The following is a 19747-nucleotide window of genomic DNA, read 5'->3' as shown; positions in this document are numbered from 1 at the left end:
TAAGTTGGCACCTTTTACTTTATTTTCTTTTCCTTCATATATACTGTATTGCATAGTACTCTTTTAGTTTTAGTAACATCTTTAAAATGTATTCCATAATGGTATCTGGTGTGAGTTCGATATTGTGTGTGTGCATGTGACATAAACTTGATTCTCACAGCACCTGTGTGTACGGGTTGGTGAGTGGCTGGATCTCCTTTTCCCATAGACATATATCAGCCTGTTGGGTAAATGTTACTTGACAATTACACATGTATTGCTTTAAGCTGTATAATTGTTAGTTAAGGCAAAAATTTTGCTGCTTCATCAAAATTGTTCTTAAAAAGAGGGAGGTGTGATGAGATCTGAAGGACTATTCTAAAGTCGACTGTTCCTTTAAATGAGAGAGAGGGAGTGACCGGCTTGTGTGGTAGTTCAGCAGCAGGATGAGAGATAAATTCTGTGAGTAGCCTTGGAAACGGAAAGGTGGAGATATATGATGGACAGCTTGTGTTCAGCATTTGGAAATATATGCAAGGTCAGTTGACTTTTTAATCAGACACACAAGACACATACCAGAGACACACAAGAGACACACGACTCCAAAGGCAAGGAGGACACTGGTGAGCTTGTTGTGTCCATGAAAAGGGTGGGGTTTTTGCTCATAGTGTGGACAAAGGGGTGCCCAGTGGGGAGCTATCGGTGTGTTTAACCCTGGTCTGGCGTTGAAAACTCCACTACAGAAGAAGGCATCCCCTTTTTGTGGTCACAGTCGGTGACTGTAATCTTCGGGAGCAGGAGGACGACGTGGAGGATCAGCATCGGCATCGGCATTGGAAGACAAACCAATGCTCTATCTCTCTCTTTCTTCAACCCTACTCAAACCAAATTCCAGAACTGAACTGATTACTTACCATACCACTGTAAGACTGTATTGCCTAATCACCTGAGCTGGAAAAGCTTGGGAACCTTATTTACTCACCTGTATATAAGGAGCCTAGTTGGGAGGTGATAAATGAAGCCAGGTGGGTGGGAAAGGTCAAGGGCTGGAGAAGAAGGAATCTGACAAGAGAGGACAGTGGACCATGGCAGAAAGGGAAGGAGATGGGAAACTAGGGAGAGGTGATATGTCGGTGAGAAGGGATAAGAGGTCAAAGTGGTGAATAAAGGAAGGAGGGGTAGGAGGGAACTTTCTTTACCAGAAGGAGACATTGATATTTATGTCAATCAGGTTGGAGGCTTCCCAGACTGAATATAAGGTGTGGCCCCTCCACTGAGGTAGCCTCATCCTGGCATAAGAGGAGTCCATGGACCATCATGCCAGAATGCAAACAGGAATTGGTGTCAAAACAGGGGCGCTGGGAGCACACCCAAATGCAAGACACAGACACTGATTTACTAGGAATAGGACTTGGCTAGAGATATGGATGGGACAGGACACAGACTAGGAACTAGGACAGGAACACCGACTTGGGCTAGGACTTTGGCTAGGAAAGCGGGACCAGGACAAGGAAATGGGAATTAGGACCCTGTGCTTGGACTCCGAGCCAGAGACTGGACAAGGACCCAAAACCTAGTTCTTGACTTGAATTTGGACCCCAGAAATAGGTGAGGACATGACGTGGCTATAGGACTGGACATGGCTTGTGTACTTCAATGATTGGCTACAGGACTAGACGAGGCTTGGGTTCTTTGAGGCTTGGCTGCAGGACTAGGCATGGAACTTCTGCACGTGATGAGGCACATGGACAGGAAAAGAACCCAAAGCCTTGACTCAATCTTGGGACACCTGAACACGGAGCTTTGGTCTTGAGAGAACAGGAATATAGAACCTTGGTCTTGAGAGAAACAGGAACACAGAGCCGGGAACCCTCCTTAGGAACAGGACATGGGGCAAGGGCTCTACACAGAGTCAGGAGTCCTTCTTGTACTCAGAACACAGAGAGACGGTTCCCAACACAAGGTAGCAGCAAACGACTGGACCTACCTAGCGAAAGCGTGGACACAGACAGTTCCAAACAACAATAGACAGTTCCTTATCTGGACACAGCAAAGCTCCGGTCTTGCTCCGGCGCTAAAACTTGACAGCAATACAGGCGAGGAGGCAGGTGAGGTTGCAGACAAAGGCTTTGGGGGAAGGGGAAGGAGGGGAATACTAATACAGCATGTGCTCTCAGAATCTAAATCAGAATCAGGTTTAATATCCCTGAGATACATCGTGAAATTTGTTGTTTTGCAGTAGTGGTAAAATATTATGTACACAATATATTATACTGTATATTTTCCTATATACACTGTACTGCTGTTCCAAAATAAACTCAATTCTCATATTCCTTCTAATGTACTCATCACAACATGTCCTATTTTCATGTCATCTGCAAACTGGGATATTTTATACTGACCCTATACTCCAAAATAAATAATAGACAGTTGTGATAGAAATGCAAACTATTTCTATTTTCGTTCAGCTATGATAGACTTGATTAGAGATCCCAAAACCCAAAGGAAGTCATGCAGTTAGATTTGTCATACCTTGTTGCTTCTATGTTGCCTTTCTCTGACCAATAAAATGGAACCATATCATTATATTCATTGAACACGCCCCAGCGAAGATGGGCCCACTCGTGGACAAATACTCTACCTGTTAAAATAATTTTATTTTTAAATAGTGAATTCAATATTTTCACATTCTTAGTGGTACGAGAGCATCTGAGCAGCTAGGTCAGTTATCTGAGCAACTGCACTTAACCTGTGTCAAATTTGCCCAGAAAGCATCACATGAAGCAAAAAGAAATGTACTATAAACATTAGGTTGTTAAATCATGCACAAGGGTGGTTGATGAAACATTAAGCTTTTTTAAATTACTACAGATCAAAAATCTATTATTTGGTATTATTTTCACATCTTGCTTATCATTGCACCTTAAAGGGTCTAGTGTAATATATCCAAGTTTTTTTTCTTTCTCTCTCTCTCTCCCTCCCTCCATCTCTCTCTCTCTCTCTCTCTCTCTCTCTCTCTCTCTCTCTCTCTCTCTCTCACTCTCTCTGAGCAATCATGTTGTTGTCTGACGTGTCGAAGTATCAGTGTTGTTAATAGCCTTCAATAGTTCTGATGCCCCTTAAGCAGTCAAGACCAAAACATATTAAAAAGCAGTGCAAACATAATTAAAACAATTTACCTTTTGGACAATAAACTGAGGTCATTTCATCATTTAGTAAGAAGCTTGGGCTGAAGTGAATGTACCGCCCCTTCTCGCCACATCCACCATATTTCAGGGTGTACGGGGCATCTCCATGTTTAAGATAGGGTTCAGCAATGATCACATTGGCCTATGAAAGAAATTGCAGTTTTCAACATGAACGTCCCTGCACATGGCACAAAAGATGACTTTCTATAGCAGGAAGATTAATACACTGTCTGAAATTATATTACAAAACAGCCTAAAAATTCAGTTTTAGTCGTGTTCCTCTTTCCCTCATCAGTGCTTGGCTCTGATCCCCCACTTTTCCCTTATTCCAAGTGTTGCCACACCCCACTCTCTCAATGTTCCTGGATCCTCTGCCACGCTGACCTCCAGTACACGGCTCCCCATTGACCTTGTGTGCCAGATTCTCTCCTACAGGTATATTGCCTAATGCCCTTTGCTGTTCAATTCATCATGCTTCCAGAGTCTGTCCCCATGCTGTCCATTGCCAAATGTCCTCATCCATCTCTTAGAACTCTAAATGAAAGAGCCAACTCCATTGTAATATTCCTGGACCTTGCTACCATGGTTCTGTGGCAGAATAAAGTGATAAGCTCCTTCCATTGCTCCCAGGCACAAGGTATCCCAGTACTACTGGAAATGAGATTACTTCCTTGGCAAACTTGGGCAGCAATATAGATAGATCTTTGAAACCTGCACAAACACCGCCTCACAATATCTCCCAAAGGTGTTGGGATTCAAGGCATCTCCCAATGACAAGATTATTTACAGGGCTGCAGTCACATACACCCCTCCCACCATCTCAAGCATCAAACTCCCCCCCACAAACTACCCATGACAACCTCTCACTGTTTCACCATTGTTAAGTCCTGTACATCCTCCATCAAAGGTTGTTGATATTTATACCCTATTGTTCCATCCCCCAATGCTACCAAGTTTTAGGCCACCCACAGCAAGCCTGTCAGCTTCTTGAATGGTCTCCTAATATCATTAAACACTCAGTATAGTTCCAAAATGCCTCAGTCTATTTATCTGTGCTTTCAAGCTCATGTACACCAGGCTTTTAGACAGGTAGAGGATCCCATAATCATCAAAAGAGATGAAAATAAATAAAACTTCGGATGCTGGAATCTGAAACACAAACTGAAGTGCTGGAAGAACTTAGCCAGTCAGACAGCATCGACAGAAAAAGAGAAAGCTGTCAAAGGTTTGGGTCAGCAGCCCTTCCCTGTCTGCTTGACTGGCAGAGTTCTTTAAGCATCTTTGTTTATGCTTCAAAGCCAATTAGTTACTGATGCCCTCCATTGGTCGCATCCCAGCTATCTAAATTATCAACAAGCCTGGGCAGTACAATATGGAGAGCAATCTATTGCCCATTTAGCAAGCTCCTGCGCTCCATGCATCTGATGAATCCAAAGTAATGGCAGTGACTGATACAGTTTGTCACCAGCAAGTGGGCAGGTGTCACCTTCAGCATTGAACTCACTGCCTTAGGGACTCCAGCTCTGGATTTTTCTCTTGGGGTTTACTCCCAAAGGTTTAATTCCCCGTGAATGCATATAGCCATAAGGCAGCAGAGGTTTGAGATCAGAGTTTTTCCTCTCCTAGCTGAGCTGCCAACCATGGATGACGAACCCCTTCTGCCCAAATTGACTGGTTTTTAAGTTGACAGTAACCTGCCTTTACCCATTCTCCTGTCAGTAGAATTAGTCCTGCCAGGCTTAGTAGCTCAGCCAAATGTGAAAGTCAGGAGCTGGACATGGTTGTCAAAGACAATTTGAGATGCATGCCATTGGGAATATTTAATAGGTGGTGGGAGCTTATTCCCACTACCCGCCCCGGCTATAAAAACCTTCAGAATCCAATGAGTTACTACTGTATGCAAGAGTCAATAGAGTCAAAGAATCATAGGGTTACACAAATAAGAACTGTCCATTTGGCTTAACTCACCCATGCTATATAACCATATAGCCATATAACAATTACAGCACTGAAACAGGCCATCTCGACCCTTCTAGTCCATGCTGAACGCTTACTGCCACCTAGTTCCACCTACCTGCACTCAGCCAATAACCCTCCATTCCTTTCCTGTCCATAAACCTATCCAACTTTACTTTAAGTGACAAAATTGAACCTGCCTCTACTACTTCTACTGGAAGCTCATTCCACACAGCTAACCACTCTCTGAGTAAAGAAGTTCCCCCTCATGTTACCCCTAAACTTTTGCCTTTTAACTCTCAACTCTTGTTTGAATCTCCCCTACTCTCAGTGGAAAAAGCCTATCCATGTCAACTCTATCTATTCCTCTCATAATTTTAAGTATCTGTTTCAAGGCCCCCCTCAACCTTCTACACTCCAAAGAATAAAGACCTACCTTGTTCAACCATTCTCTGTAACTTTGGTGCTGAAACCCAGGTAACATTCTAGTAAATCTCTTCTGAACTCTCTCTAATTTGTTGACATCTTTCCTATAATTTGGTGACCAGAACTGCACACAATACTCCAAATTTAACCTCACCAATGCCTTGTACAATTTTAAGATTACATCCCAACTCCTATACTCAGTGCTCTGATTTATAAAGGCCAGAATACCTAAAGCTTTCTTCACCACCCTATCCACATGAGATTCCACCTTCAGGGAACTATGCACCATTATTCCTAGATCACTCTGTTCCACTGCATTCCTCAGTGCCCTACCATTTACCATGCATGTCCTATTTTGATTAGTCCTACCAAAATGTAGCACCTCACACTTATCAGCATTAAACTCCATCTGCCATCTTTCAGCCCACTCTTCTAACTGGCTTAAATCTCTTTGCAAGCTTTAAAAACCTACTTCATTATCCACAATGCCAACTAACCAAGAATTACCGCCACTGACTATCAGGAGTGTGTATATTCTCCTCATTGCTACATGGGATTTTCCTCTGGATGCTCCAGATTCTTCCCACATTATGTATGGTTTGTGTTAGGGTTAGTAAGTTGAGGATATGCAGTGCTGGCACCGGAAATGTGACAACACATGCAGGCTCAGATTGCATTGATCGTTGACACAAACAACATATTTCACTGCATGTTTCGATGTGCAGGTGACAAATAAATCTAATCTAATCTTTAGTAGCTGCCTCCCTGAGCTCATCACATTTGGCCTATTTCCCTCTACCAGGGGTTCCCAACATTTTTTATGCCACACAGCGTTACCATTAACTGAGGGGTTTGTGGACCACAGATTGGAACCCCTGCAAAACATTTCCTATCCAGGTACCCACCCAAATGTCTGTTAAATGTTGAAATTGTAAACACCTCTATCACGTCCTCTGGCAACTCGTTCCAAATACCCAACTCCCTCTTTGTGGAAAGGTTGACCCTCAAGTTTCTCTTTGTTTCCTCCCTTCTCAACTTAAATTTATGCCTTCCATTTTTAGACCTCTCAGTCCTGGAGATGTCAGTGGTAAGTTTATTGTGGTGTGTGCATGGAATGGGCTGCAGGCAGCAAGGGTGGAGGCGGAAACGTTAGAGTCTTTTAAGAGACTCCTGGATGGCTACATGCAGCTTAGAAAAATTGAGGTCTATGGGTAAAGCCTAGGTAGTTCTAAGGTAGGGACATGTTCGGCCCAGCTTTGTGGGCTGAGTGGCCTGTATTGTGCTGTAATGTTTTCTATGTTTCTATGTTTCTATTACTTGCAAAGCCCCAGCAATGACTCTAGCAAACTCCAATTAATATACGTTTGTTTCCGAGAATAAGTTCCACTTTCATTGTGAATGGGGCATTTCCATGGCTCTATGAGGGAGACTATTAACTGAATGAGAGATTGTAACTGTAAGAATATCTTTAGAAGCCACTGTCCTGCCAGGTGTACCCTTACAGTTACTTTGCTGCACCTCTGGAACTTTGGCACAAAATTCTCACATGTGAATAGGAGTTCTGGGAAGAAGCTCCAGTTGTGGAAAGTCACTCAGAGCAGCTTAAGTCTTGTACCCCTCTGTTCCTACCTTCTCATATGATTGAGTAGTTGGTCTTTGAAACGTATTTGGATTTGGTGGCCAGGTAGCAGGCAGCAGGATTTTTACATCTGAGAAGTAAAGTTGATGTTCTGTAGCTTCGTACATGTAGGACGAGGCTTCAATCATCATTTTCTGTGAAGCAAACATGGGATTTTTATTATTATTTCTATTTTTGCACTACTTGTTTTAACTATCTATATATATTTACTGTAATTCACAGTTTTTTCCTGTTATTGCATTGTACTGCTGCCACAAAGTCAACAAATTTCACAATATTCTGATTCAGATTTCAGTAAAGAGGAGAGGGGGGAAAGAATATAAAGACAAGAGATTCTGCAGATTCTGGAAATCCAGAGCAACACACCCAAAGTCCTAGAGGAACTCAATAGGTCAGGCAGCATCTGTGGAGAGGAATAAGGAGTTGACGCTTCGGGCTGAGACCCCTTTATTTGGACTGGAAAGTAAGACGGAAGAAGACAGAATAAGAAGATAAGAACATAAATATGCTTTTAACTTTCACCAAATTCTAAACTCCAAGCAGTAAAATGCAATGCAAATAACATACAATGAACAAAACAATACAAATTTCAGGCACCATCTCACCTGAATATTTTCAATAAGCTTGCGATTATACTGGATACTAGGATTAATAGCAATGACAATATTTCTATATCCATTATTGACCACTTTTACTCTGCAGCAGTTTAGAAAGCAAATGTTCAGGAGACAACAGAACACTAAGCCTAGGATTCTGTTAAGCATCTTCTCAGCTTCAGTTAAAGCTTTTTCTGCTAGAGAAAACCTCCTTTAGTTGAAGAGGTAGGTTGGACAGTGACACCCATATCCTGGGAGTGTACTAAAAAGGATAGGAGGAGGGCTGCACTGGTGTACAATACAAATGGGGAATTGGCTGAGAAATGCCAGCCTATTCAAATTATCTTTTAATTTGATTTCCCCTTTCAGGACTGGTGCATCACTGGCAGAGACAACATTTATAGTCCATCACTAATTGACCTTGGGAAGCTTAAACTGAAAAAGAGTTGCTCCAGATACAGAACTAATGGAATCGATAGAATTTTACAGAAAGCTGCAATGTGATTTAGGTCACTCTGAAACTGTGTTTCAAATTGTCCCCAGGTGTTGTCCATCTTCTAAGATCCTCTCTCTCCCAGGATGAGGTCTTTGGAGCTTCTGCTGGTTTTCCACTGGGTTTATGTGAAATGGGATTGCTAGCCCCATGCCCAACCCTCCTCCTGTAGCAGCTGGGCCGGGACTGTCCATGGTGGAGTTCAAACTGATAAACTGGATGGTAATCCAGACATCAGTAGTATTTCCTTTGCAAACCCTCCTTGCAAAATCTGGTTTCTGCCCTATTGGATTAACTCATACTGCAGGATAGCAACAAGATCCCATTTTTTTTTACTTTTCTAAACCTACTCCTGTCACATAAAATCTTATTCCCTTTTCTTAGACGGGTCTAGACCTCACTTTCTCTGTTACTGTTGTTTTATCTTGTACAATCTCAAAGCACTGTTATAATTTTTATTTATTTAGAGATACAGTGTGGAACAGGCCCTTCTGGCTCTTCGAGCTGTGCCACCAGCAAACCACCGATTTAACCCTAACCTGATCATAGGACAATGACCAATTGCCCACTAGCTGGTAGGTATTTGGACTGTAAGAGGAAACCTGAGCACTCGGAGGAGAACATCTTACAGAGCACATCAGGAGTGAAATCTGAGCTTCGACGTCCTGAGCTGTAATAGTGTCGTGTTAGCACCCCTGTTACCGTGGCGCCTATGAAATGATCTGCCTGGTCTGCATCCAAGGCAAGTTTTCACTGTTCCTCAGTATATGTGACAATAATAAACCAATTTAACAATATTCCAATTTACCTTATCTTGAGAATGAATCTTGGCTCTATATAGATCTTAGAACATAGAATATTACAGCACAATACAGGCCCTTCAGACCATGATGTTGTGATCATCAACTAAACTACTCTAAGATCAATCTAACCCTTTCTTCCTACACTTCCCAAAGTCCAAGAGGAACTCAGCACGTCAGGCAGCATTTGTAGAGAGCAATAAAGAGTTGCCGCTTTGGGCTGAGACCCTTCATTTGGATTGGAATGTAAGACGGAAGAAGCCAGAATAAGAAGGTAAGAACATAAATATGCCTTTAACTCTCACCAGATTCTAAACTCCAAGCAGTAAAATGCAATGCAAATAACAAACGACAAACAAAGCAATGCAAATTTCAGCCACCACCTCATCTGAATGTTTTCAGTAAGCTTGGGGTTATGTTGGATACTAGGATTAATAGCAATGACAATATTTCTACATCCATTATTGACCACTCTTACTCTGGAGCAGTTTAAAAAGCAAACGTTCAGGAGACAACAGAACACTAAGCCTAGGATCCTGTTAAGCATCTTCTCAGCTTCAATTAAAGCTTTCTCTGCTGGAGAAAACTTCTTACTTCTTATAGTTGAAAAAGTAGGTTGTACATTGACACCCACATCCTCAGAGTGCACTAAAAAGGATGAGGTCTTTGGAGCTTCTGTTGGCGTCCCACTGGGTTTATGTGGGCTGGGATTGCTAGCCCGATGCCCAAACCTCCTTTTGCAGCTGAGGCAGGACTGTGCACGGTGGAGTTCAAACAGATAAACTGGATGGTAATCCAGACATCAGCGGTAGTCAAAAAACTGGAATGTCTTATTAAGGAGGTGGTAAAAAGAAAGGCAGTTAGAAAATAATTATAAAGGTAATTTAGAGTCAACTAGGATTTCTGAATGGGAACCCATGTTGAATAAATATTTAAGAGTTTACTTTGGACATTTTAATTTGAAGGATAAAGGGGAATTTATCAATGTGTATGGTGTATTTTGACACAAAAGATTAACAAAGGTGTATCTTCAATATGGAATTATAGAGTAACCCAATTCAGAAGAGGCCCTTCTGCTCATTTAGTCCATGCCAACCTGCCCTTTTGTCTAGTCCCATCTGCCTGAACCCACACCATATCCATCCAGACCCCTCCTATCAGTGTACCAATCCCATCTTCTCTTCAATGTTGCAACTGAACGTGTATCTACCACTACCAGTGGAAGGTCATTTCACTCTCGCACAACTCTCTGAGTAAAGAAGTTTCCTCTCACCATCCCCTTAAATATTTCATCTTTTGCCCTAAACCTATTACTGCTAGTTCAATCTCACTCAATTCAAGGGGGGGATCCTGCATGCCTTCACCCTCTCTATACTCCACATAATTCTCCCCTCTATACTCCTGCTAAGTTATCTCCCCTCATTTTCTTGCACTCCAAGGAATAATGTCCCAACTTATTCAACCTTTCCCAGTAACTCAGATTCTCAAGCCCCAGAAACATCCTTGTAAATTTTGGAGTCACAGAGTCATAGAAAGGTACAGCAAGGTACAGGCCCTCCAGCCTATCCAGTCCATGCCAAACCATTTAAACTGTATATTCCCTTCGACATGCACTGGGACCGTAGCTCTTCACACCCCTACCATTCATGTACCTATCCAAACTTCACTTAAACATTGAAATTGAGCTCCCATGAACCACTTGTGGTGGCAGTTCATCCCACACTCTCAGGACCCGGCCCTCTGAGTGAAGAAGTTTCTCCTTGTGTTCCCCTTAAACTAATCGACTTTCAGCCTTAACTCATGTCCTCTGGTTGTAGTCCCACTTAACCTCAGTGAAAGAGCCTGCTTGCATTTACTCTATCTATACCCCTCATTATTTTGTATACATCTCTCAAATCTCTTCTCAATCTTCTATGTTCCAAGGAATAAAGTCCTAACCTATTCAATCTTCCCTTATAACTCAGTCCTCCAGACCTGGCAACATTCTTGTAAATCTTCTTATTGAACTGATAATGTTCCAACAATCTGTTCAATTCAGACTCATATGCCTAAATGGACTCTGCTTCCTTTTGATTTATTTCTGAGACCTTAAGCATATTGCAATCAACAATGTTATCAGATCGAAATGTTCCTGCATTACTTTCATGATATCAGCAAAGCACATTTCAGCTGCTTTGGTAGAAACAGTCAGACTTCTAAGCAAACTGTATGCCTTTAAATCAAATGCACTCAGCAGAATTGGCACCCACTTCTCACAGGCCATTCCATTTGTTTTAAAATACTGCACAATCTTCTCAATATACAATATCCAATTATCTGTTGCGATCAGACATGTCAATCTTTCCAATGTAGCCAAATATTTCTACTCTTTTTTGTGATTATTATCACCCGGTACTCACTGTTTATGAACCTGTGAATTCTTCTGTTTTCTGCCTTTTTGTTTCTGTCCTTACCCAAAGAAGCATGTGCTGTGCTGTTTTTTTACTCGACCATTTCTTGTTGCCTTTTTTTTCAACTGGAATATCTCATTGTACATCAACAGCAAGGGAGATGTCTCAGGTTCATTTAAAACTTTCCCATCATCTCTCCTATATACTGTAGCTACAAAACATCAAACTAACTGGAATGGAAAGCACGAAGGGTCCGGAATGCATGTCTAACTTCGTTTTCACTTTAACTGAGATGCCGTAATGACGTTTGATATTCATATACTTTGAAAATATAACCATTGTTGAATTATATAGACAACATAGAATGCTTGATTAAACAATTTATTTACAATATTACTGAGATATTAAATACACAACAGATAGTACACCTGAATACAAACTAGATGACTGATGTATGTGTGAAGGTTGCAGATACTTGGGGCATTGGTGCCTGTTCTGGGGAAGGTGAGACCTGTTCACTTGTAACTCAGCAGGGCTAGAGCCAACATAAACTGTGCAGCGTTGGTTATGTTGGTTCATATGGTTCATATTTTTTTCTCTAGTGTGCTGTTCTGTTCTGTTCTGTGTACGTTGCTTGTTTGGGTTACTGTTGAAGTTAAGAGATGGGAGAATTGTATCGCATTCAATTAGGATGGCTCCCTACGCGACTCCCTTGTCCACTCGTCCCCGCCATCCCTTCCCACCGATCTCCCTCCTGGCACTTATCCTTGTAAGCGGAACAAGTGCTACACCTGCCCTTACACTTCCTCCCTCACCACCATTCATGGCCCCAGACAGTCCTTCCAGGTGAAGTGACACTTCACCTGTGAGTCGGCTGGTGTGGTATACTACATGGGGTGCTCCCAGTGTGGCCTTTTATATATTGGTGAGACCCGACACAGACTGGGAGACTGTATCTGTCCACCAGAGAAAGCAGGATCTCCCAGTGTCCACACATTTTAAATCCACGTCCCATTCCATTCTGATATGTCTATCAATAGCCTCCTCTGCTATCAAAATGAAGCCACACTCAGGTTGGAGGAACAACACCTTATACACTGGCTGTGTAGCCTCCAATCTGATGGCATGAACATTGACTTCTCTAACTTCTGTTAATGCCCCTCCTCCCCTTCTTACCCCATCCCTGATATATTTAGTTTTTTTCCCCCTCCTTTTTTTTGTTTTTTTTCTCTCTCTTTCTGCCCATCACTTTGCCTGTTCTCCATCTCCCTCTGGTGCTCCCCTCCCCCTTTCTTTCTCCCTAGGCCTCCTATCCCATGATCCTTTCCCTTCTCCAGCTCTGTATCCCTTTTGCCAATCACTTTTCCGGCTCTCAGCTTCACCCCACCCCCTCTGGTCTTCTCCTATCATTTCGCATTCCCCCCGCCTTTCAAATCTGTTACCAGCTTTCCTTTCAGTTAGTCCTGACGAAGGGTCTCAGCCCAAAACGTTGACTGTACTTCTCCTTACAGATGCTGCCTGGCCTGCTGTGTTCCACCAGCATTTTGTGTGTGTGGCTAGATTTAGGGGAGGTTTTTCTGGTGAAGGACTCTAAGGTTGGGCTTGGGGCTTTGTGGGGAGAAGAGAGAAGTTGCTGGAGAGAAGAGGTCATTGGAGTAGACCCAGAGCGGGGCCATGATTCGATGAATCCTGGGGAAATCAAAAGAGGATCAGCAAAGGGGAAGCCATGAGCTCCAACTTGTGCACATTAGATTGTTTCAATAAACAGTGTCCTTTTTCTTTTTCTTTTGTTTTTCTGTTCTTAACCCTTTAGTCAAATTAAGAATTGTAAAGCAGATAAATACTTTGTGGAGATTTTGTGATATATATGTTTATATGATGTATATGTACAATGTCTGAAATACAGCTTATGGAAATGTTTGTTTGATGAACTTCAATAAAAAAAATAAGTTACAAAAGAATTGTAAAGCTAAATCTTTTAACTGGATGAGGTAACTGTCTGTTATTTCGTGGTCCGTACTTGTAACAGGGTAACAAATCTCTCAGCATCCACACAAATGGGGATTTGGGGATCTTCCACTTCAATCTCCCACATTTGTCGGGGCCGGAGGGTGTCTTCCCTAGACTTACGCAGCCAACGGAACCAGGGTGTCACACAGTTATCTCTGGGGAATGTTTATATTTATAGGTCAGAGTGAAGCAGAGCTGAGCAAGGATTCAGGATAGAGATAGAAAATGAAATTGTAAATTTGGACTCAGAAAATTAGAGGACGAGTTTGAAGAAAAGGCGGACAGAAGTTAGTAAATTGGCTTTGCAAAATCTCCTTGCAAAATTTGGTTCCTGCCCTATTGGACTTAACTCGTACTGCAGGATAGCAACAAGATCATATTTTTTTTTTCCTTTCTAAACCTACTCCTGTCACACAATATATTATTCCCTTTTCTTAGACAGGTCTAGTTCCTTTTTATAAAATAGACCCCACTCTCTATTGTCCACCTGCACCACACTTTCTCTGTTACTGTTGTTTTATCTTGTACAATCTCAAAGCACTGTTATAATTTTTATTTACATAGAGATACAGTGTGGAACAGGCCCTTCTGGTTCTTCAAGCTGTGCCACCAACAACCCACCGATTTAACCCTAACCTAATCATAGGACAATGACCAATTGCCTTCCAGCTGGTACGTCTTTGTACTCTAAGAGGAACCCTGAGCACACGGAGGAGAACTCCTTACAGAGCACATCAGGATTGAAATCTGAGCTTCAACGTCCTGAGCTGTAATAGCATCATGTTAGCACCTCCGTTACCGTGGCGCCTATGAAATGATCTGCCTGGAATGCATCCAAGGCAAGATTTCAATGTTCATCAGTATATGTGACAATAATAAACCAATTTACCAATATTCCAATTTACCTTATCTTGAGAATGAATCTTGGTTCCATATAGATCTTAGAACATAGAATATTACAGCACAATACAGGCCCTTCAGCCCATGATGTTGCGATGATTAATTAACCTACTCTAAGATCAATCTAACCCTTTCCTCCTACACAGCCTTACATTTTTCTTTCATCCATGTGCCTATCTAAGAGTCTCCTAAATGGATACACCTGAGCAGGTCTAGATGAGGATAAATGGTGACCCAAGTACAGCGCACCGACTTAGTATCCAGTGAGAGGAAGGAGAATGTCAGACCGGAAGCACCCAACAGAGCTGAAGATCTCTCCGCACTTGAGTCACCTCAGCACCAATCACGGACCAAGTGCGTTTCCCTTCAGCTACCCCAATCAACAGGATCAAATGGCCTAGATCGTCAGACAACGTCGCCTGGATGCAGTTCAATGATGATCTAGATGGCATCCTGGAAGTTGCCTTAGCAGGCCCAATACATAGAAAGATCAACCCACTCTCAGCCATAGTGTACAATCTAGCTAAAAAACAATTTGGCCCAATGGAGTGGAGAAGTCAGCCGAGTTACCACAGCAACCAAATAGGAGGGAAAGGGAAGTTTGTCGCTTGAGAGGTGAATTAAAGACACTCAACAAGAGGTTTAAAACCAGCTCACTGGCTGAAAAAGAAGGTATCAAGGACTTAACCAGTATGTTGTGGGAACAGCTGTTCAAACTCCGGAGGGCGGAACATCTTCGACAGCAAAGAAGGAATAAAGAGAAAAGGCGAGCGCTGTTTATGAGAGATCCATTCAGCTTCACCAGGGCTCTTCTCAGTCAACAAAAATCTGGTATATTATCCAGCTGGAAGCCAGAGGTAGAGGAGTTCCTGTGGGAGGAACACAGCAACCCACGAAGGGGTCAGGAACTAGGAACCAATCGAGCTGTGCGTAGACTGGAAAAACCATCAATTAAGCTGAATGTGAAGGAGCCTACCTGGCAGGAAATACAGGACATCATCCAAAAAGCTAAAGCATCAGTTGCCCCAGGCCCAAGCATCATACCTTATAAGGTGTATAAGGAATGCCCAAAAACTTCTTCAGAGGCTGTGGAAGGTCAGGAGAAAGATTTGGGACAAAGATACTATTCCATCAAGTTGGAAATTGGCAGAGGGATGCTTTATTCCAAAGGAAGAAGATTCTTCCACAATTGCCCAGTTTAGGACAATTTCTCTCCTGGATGTGGAATGTAAGATTTTCTTTTCTGTGCTTGCAAGGAGGCTGACTTCTTATGTGACGCTGTATCAACACATCCATCCAGAAAGGCGGCATTCCAGGTTTTTCAGGTGTCTGGAACACACCTCAATGATTAGCCATTTGATCTGTGAGGCCAAGCAGAAAGAAGGTGACCTAACAGTTGTCTATTTAGACCTCGTGAACACCTACAGGGTCTATTCCTCATGACCTCATCCTAGATGGACTTGACCACTACTACATCCCAGTGGCTATTCGAGACATGGTCACCAGATACCTAGGAGGATTCAAACTCAGATTTACATCAGCCCATTTCACAACTAGCTGGCAGAACCTTCAGAAGGGGATTCCAACAGGGTGCACCATCTCCCCCACCCTATTTGTTATGGGAATGAACCTCCTAATTTCAGCAGCAGAAGATGTAACCCTTGGCCTGACGCTGGAGTCGGGCATTGCCCATCCGGCTCTACGAAGGTTCATGGACAATATCAATATAACAACTGTGTCACATGTCCAAGCAAGATGGGTATTGGAAACGCTGGACAATGTAGCCACTTGGGTGAGGATGTCCTTCAAAGACCAAAAAGTCTAGGTGTATGGTGATCAGAAAGGGCAAAGTAACTAGCAAGTTTAGCCTCCAAGTTCAGGGTGAGGTCATCCCTTCCATCGAAGATAACACGATAAAATGCTTGGGGAAGTGGTTTAATGCGTCACTGACAGATGGGGCCAATGTCATCAATGCTGTGAAGCAGGCAGATGAATGGCTGAAGAAGATCGACAAATCTAGACTTCCCGGTAAATTCCAATACAGCATTCTGCCCAGGCTTCTCTGGCTCTTCACACTTTACGAGTTCCCCATGACTGACATAGAGGGCATTGAGAGGAAAACCATCAAGCACCTGTGGAAGTGGTTAGGAGTTCCCCCAAGCTTCTCTTCAGTGGGGCTCTATATTCAATCCGGGCAGCTGCAGCTTCCCCTGTCATCTGTTGTGGAGGAATTCAAGGTGGCTAAATGTAGAGCCTTATTAAGCTTGAGAGATTCCAATGATGACCAGGTAAAGCAAGCAGGCGTTACAACCAGATCTGGGCACAAGTGGGCAGCCAAAGCAGCAGTAGAGCAGGCAGTGTGTTCTCTGAAGCTGCGAGATATCATCGGCAACCCCTGTGTCGGGCGGCAAGGCCTCGGCACAGTTCACTTCCAGCAGTGGGGAAATGCAAGCATAAGGAACAGGTGAGACATCGTACAGGCAGAAGTATGGATCCGTAAGGAAGAGAAGAGAATGTCAAAGGCAGTGGAACAAGTGTCCCAGGGTGCCTGAACAAAATGGGATCTGCCCAAATACAAGATCTCATGAGCAGAGTTATGGAGACTGGAAACCTTCCATATCTCCTTCCTCTTGCGATCTGAGTATGACACTCTTCCTTCGCCATTACATCTGTACACATGAGGGATCAGAGAGGACCCGAGCTGTAATCTCTGTGATCAAAAGGGGATACTGCCTCACATACTGTCCAGGTGTAAAACAGCTCTAATTCAAGTTCGGTATAGGTGGTGCCATGTTAAGGTTCTATTGGCTCTTGCTGACACACTAGAGCGAGAGAGATGCAAGAGGAAGACAGCTGGCACAGACTTGAGGAAGGCCATTATGTCCATCAAAGAGGGAGCTCGGCCTATTGTAACCAAACAACCAAAGCCAAATCTGCTACTAACATCCAGGTCCTCGGAGTTGAGGGTCGATGTGGGAAGGAGGCTGCAGTTCCCGGAGGTGGTGCACACAACCCTCCATCTGGACATTGTATTGGGGTCAACTGAAGATGGGAAAATAATTTTGGTTGATCTGATGGTGCCATTTGTGGGAAGAGGGATGGGAAGTGGCCCATGAGAGAAAGGCCTTGAAGTACCAGGCCTTAGTGCAGGAGTGCAAAGACAAGGGATGGCAGGCATCGTTGTTCACTGTGGAGATTGGCTGCAGAGGTTCCCCAGCCAAATCAGCATGGCGGTTGTAGTCAGCTCTGGACCTGGACGAAAGGAGCAAAAAACAAGCAGCTCGTAGGATGGGGAAGAGGCAAAATGAGACTCTTGTTGGATTTGGAGTAGGCGAGAGGAGGGAAGCTGGAAGCCAGGAGCAGATGGGCAGTGATTTGGCCACCACTGCCGGCTCACCAACTGGAGAGTGTCATGGATAAGGGTCAAAATACTTTATGAAGGTTGTGAACCACCTGATGACATCTGTTCCTCACTGAAGGCAACAGTTACCTCATAAGGTATCTGGAGAATGCATCTTAACAGGTGTACGTAACAAGATTGAGTATATTTTGGTTGGAAGAATAAAAAAAACTTCTGTGGTATAATTTCAATGACTTATTTATGCAAGACACAAGTTAAAATCAGTTGTATAACATTTTAACAACCATTTTTGGATCACTCACATTACTCTGAAAATACAACTCTACTCTTCATGTTATGAGTCAACCTTACAATCCCAACATAAGTTCCATGTCAGGTTCACACAAGGTGGAACTATTACCAAGGCAATTCTACTTCTGGAACGTTGTAGGATAATATTGACTCCAGCATTCTGGGGATTTCTGTTACTGGGACAACTTGATTTTAAAATGGCAGTGTTGACCTGGGAAGTGGGCAGGTTAGGACAGCTTCTTCCCTTTCTCCTCAGTCTCCTTCACCATCCCCTGTCCTGTAACTAGATCCCTTGATGTATTGCTTGTCTGTTTATAATGCCTATCTCCCAGGTCCACAAGTGCTGGTACTGATTTCCCAACCTCCTCCACAATAATAATCTCCCTGCATTTATTTCATCACAATATTCAATGGTTTTGTATCACCCATCCTTGGTCAAAGGCCAAATCCTACCTTCAAGAACAGGAAAAAGCCAATGATGATGCACAATAGTTCTTAATGACCAGAATTGTGTAAGTTAAGTCAACAACAAAATGATAACACTGCAATTTTTAAATATTATTAATTAACAGCTGAAAACTTTCTTACAATGATAACAACAACCTGCATTAATATAGCAGTTTTAAAAGGGCAGAACACATTTTGCAGAATTGTATGTCAGAAGAATCCAAGATGAGTCGAAGTGGTTGGATCCAATGTATCCTAGCAGATAGATAAACAGAAATGCTTATGAAGTATGGAGTTTGTGAATCTTCCTTGTGACTCTATAGGTTTCAGGGAGAGCAGGCAGACTAGAAGAGCTGCAGACATTTGTGCAAATTATCCATGTGTATCACTTGACTTCAAGTGAAATAGCAGACAAAATTCAATTGAATGGATTAAAATTTGACAATTCCACTGATGGATTATTCCTGAACTTCATATCCTGGCTTTGAAATTCTTTTAAACTTTCCTAGCATTTCCACTATCCTCCCATGGAAGCTCTGAGAGATTAGTGGAACCACCAATCAGATGAAAAACTTTGTGGTATCTCTTTCCATTTCCAGCACTTCCATTCTATTCCTTTGTGCATATTTGGTCATGAAACCAATCCTACAGAGTTTTACGAGGATGTTACCAGGAGGATGGATGAAAGCAATGGAGTGAATGTTATCTACTTAGAACTTAGCATGTCATTTGACAAGGTGCCGGCATGGGAGGCTGGTCAGGAAAGTTCGGTCACTCGGTATTCAGGATGAGGTAGTAAACTAGATTACACATTGGCTCTGTGGGAAAAGCTGGAGAGTGGAGTAGAGATTTGCCTCTCTGACTGGAGGCCTATGACTAGTGGTGTGCCACAGGGACTGGTGCTAGGTACTTTGGCGTTCGTCATCCATATCAATGATTTGGATTATAATGTGGTTAACTAGAGCAACAAATTTGCAGATGATTCCAAGATTAAGGGTGCAGTGGACAGTGAGGACAGATATCATGGTTTGCAGAGGGATCTGCATCAACTTGAAAAATGGGCTGAAAAATGGCAGATGGAATTTATTGCAGTCAAGTGTGAGGAGTTGCACTTCAGTAGCTCTAACTAGGGTAGGGCTTACACAGTGAACTGTAGGACACTGAGGAGTGTGGTAGAACAAACGGATCTGGGAATACAGGTATATAGTTCATTGAAAATGGTTTCACAGGTAGATAATGTCATAAGGAAAGCTTTAGGCACATTGGCCTTC

The 19747-nt window shown here is 42.8% G+C and overlaps 1 protein-coding gene across 1 annotated transcript in view; it reads right to left on the bottom strand.

Moving 5' to 3' along the window:
- LOC132402345 (calcium-activated chloride channel regulator 1-like) overlaps positions 1–14411 on the bottom strand; it is an 86872-nt gene extending 72461 nt beyond the window's left edge. The window contains exons 1-5 of the mRNA XM_059985224.1: positions 14383–14411; positions 7794–7884; positions 7179–7322; positions 3159–3309; positions 2512–2620 (exon numbers count right to left, since the gene is read on the bottom strand). Coding sequence (XP_059841207.1) covers positions 2512–2620; positions 3159–3309; positions 7179–7322; positions 7794–7884; positions 14383–14411 — 524 coding nt within the window. The remainder of the gene's footprint in view (positions 1–2511; positions 2621–3158; positions 3310–7178; positions 7323–7793; positions 7885–14382) is intronic.
- Positions 14412–19747: the final 5336 nt, after the last annotated feature.

Source organism: Hypanus sabinus, chromosome 11, assembly GCF_030144855.1.
Source record: "Hypanus sabinus isolate sHypSab1 chromosome 11, sHypSab1.hap1, whole genome shotgun sequence".
Taxonomy (NCBI): Eukaryota; Metazoa; Chordata; class Chondrichthyes; order Myliobatiformes; family Dasyatidae; genus Hypanus; species Hypanus sabinus.
This window is presented reverse-complemented; position numbering and strand designations above follow the sequence as displayed.